At 36.8% G+C, this 2,651-nt stretch overlaps 1 protein-coding gene across 1 annotated transcript in view; it reads left to right on the forward strand.

The window, feature by feature from the left end:
* Positions 1–669: 669 nt before the first annotated feature.
* The window catches only part of myo10 (myosin X), a gene marked incomplete in the record, with an annotated part of 99,484 nt that continues 97,502 nt past the window's right edge, over positions 670–2,651 (forward strand). Inside the window, 1 exon segment of the mRNA XM_062429709.1 lies at positions 670–829. Within this exon segment, the coding sequence (XP_062285693.1) occupies positions 719–829 (111 nt within the window).

Raw genomic sequence — 2,651 nt, forward strand, 5'->3', positions numbered from 1 at the left:
TGAAAGACAACACACTGTAACCTTGGACCTAAGCTAACAAAAATTGTACTTATTCAAGGGCCTGGCAGTACTGACTGAGACCTTGTTGAAAGGAAAACATTGGACATTTGTGGAGTTTTTCTAGAGAGAGGTTGATGCTTTGAATGGAAGCCAGTTGGAGCATCTTGCAGCCATTGGTAGCACTTGAAGTGGTTTTTGCCGTTTGCTCTGTTGTCCGATTTCGGGATCTTCTACATGTCTAATTAATAGTTTTAGTTTACAGATTTATAACTTTGTAATTCTTTCACAGTTATTTTGTTAAAGTTTTGCCACACAGATGAACTTCAAGCTGATTTCAAGTGAAAAGTAACAAATGGAAAGAAATGCAGCAGTTAAAACAATGATCTTGTTATTAACTGTAAAACCAGCAAGTCACAGTCAGACTTAAGTTAATTTTGACAGCTTCACTATTGAGATTTCTTTGTTTCAACTCATATTTCTTTTGCATATAAACAAACTGATACATACTGACCGACTTTTGTCCCTTAACACTGAGATCTTACCTCCTTGAATTCAACCCAACTCCTTCAATTCATGTTCTGTTACCGTCAAAAAAGCTTCAACTCACTCACAGTCTGATCGTTTTTGATGTTGCTCACAGCTCTCTATTTATATTTCCCACTATCTCCAGGTCTACACCTACAAGCAGAATGCCTTGACCAGACAGAAGGTGCAGCCGATGCACCACAGCAGCATGAGAGGGGTGGAGGACATGGCGACACTGGAGGACCTTCATGATGGCGCCATCATGAACAACCTCTTCCTGCGCTACCAGCAGAGACACATCTATGTAAGTTTCCCAAAAAAGCTTCAACACACTCGATGACTATGATTGTCAGACTGGCTGAAGCTTTTTGGACTGCTCTGCAATGTCAGTTTAGTTTGTTAATGGCTCTTGTTGAGCATTTGAAGAACTCAAAAAGAACGATGCTGAACCAGATGAGTCTAAATCTGGGAAATATGAAGTAATATGGGGTGCACCAATGATAATCTTTCTACACAGCTTAAATATTACACTTTTTTAGGAGATTGCATTGGAAGATTCAAAGGAATATGATAGACAATTACTCTCAAAATGGTCTAATTAGCTTTCTCTGTTTAATTTAAAGGTGCAGTGGGTAGAATTGAGTGTCATCTGAGTTTCTGGCTCAAAACAGTCAACGAATTAGATTCATTTTCTGTCAATGGACTGATTGTTGAAGCTAAACTGATGTTCAGGTTGTTTGGCTCTAGTATCTGTGTTTAGATTGAAAACATCAGATCTGATAAAAGAGACTGTTCTTCCAGTCTTGCGGTATCAGCAGTGATGTTGTCTGTCAGGCTATGCCGCCTTCTTTAAAAAAAGATCTACACAGGAATCTGTCACGCATGGCTGAGGTTGCCCAATCGTTACATAACAGCAGAGATAGCCGTCTAGACGCGGGCAGATAAGTGAGTAGATGGATCTCAGAGAACAGGTTGAGAGACGAGGATTCGCAGGAGTTCACGGCCTTCCTGAACAAGTCGAAACTGCCTGAACAGTTTTAATATGAGACATTTTGTGCCGAGCTGTCACACACTCGAGGTATGCAGTGATTACAGTGACGCTGCCCTCGGATATCCTGTCAGAGAAAAAAGAGATTTATGACCAGCTGCAGACAGTGAAGGTTGAGCTCACTGGTGTGAATTTGATTGGCAGGTTGTTTTCTTTTACTGTGTTGAGTTTACTGCACATGCTACATGTATGAACACAGCAGGTTATTTTACGACCAGGTTCCAGAAATGCAAACCAGTCTGAGTGCTTTTTTTCAGTTTTTCATTACTTTGTACACAGAAAACTCATTTTTTAACACATTTTAACCAGTAGAATTACGACTTTCCAGGCACTGATTTCACTTTTATTCAAAATATTTGCATTATAATCTGGTATATTATCTTGAAATATGGATCTGCTCCTGTGCAGAATTGGCACATTTGCTCAAACTCACTCAAATTTGATGCTGAATGTGTCAAAATGTCTGTAAAAATGTGTTTAGCAACTACATTAATAGGCTGACAAATTTCCCAGTGAATCGTTCATCAGAGCGTAATTGATGACATCAATGATCAAGTAATTAAAAATCAGCAGAAGGTTTATTACATCTGAAAAGTAGATCCACAAAACCAGAAATTACATAAAAACTGAAGGAAAACACAAAATTATTAAGAAAAGTATTAAACAAAAAAAATGACTAAAGGGGAAAATGAAAAGAAAGAATAATTTATGACAATTTTACATGAATTTGAAAGTCTGTTCTGATCAGAGACATTCAAATGTTTATATTTACATGAACTTTCACTGTTACACTGTGTCATTAGATGATTTTTCTATTGAAATAAACATTTAAACCTGTAGTATTACATCTTTCTAGGCACTGATTCCACTTTTCTTCAATATATTTGGATTACAATCGGGACAATTATCTTGAAATATGGATCTGCTCCTTTCTTTAGACAAAGACAAAGAAATAACAAAAGGGGGAAAATTAATAATGAAATAAAATACAATAAAAAACAGTCAAGAAAAAAGATAAATCAGACATTAAAATGTTTATATTTAGATGAACCTTCAGTGTTTGACTGTGTTTTTTAAA

This window comes from Scomber scombrus, chromosome 11 (genome assembly GCF_963691925.1).
Source record: "Scomber scombrus chromosome 11, fScoSco1.1, whole genome shotgun sequence".
Classification (NCBI taxonomy): Eukaryota; Metazoa; Chordata; class Actinopteri; order Scombriformes; family Scombridae; genus Scomber; species Scomber scombrus.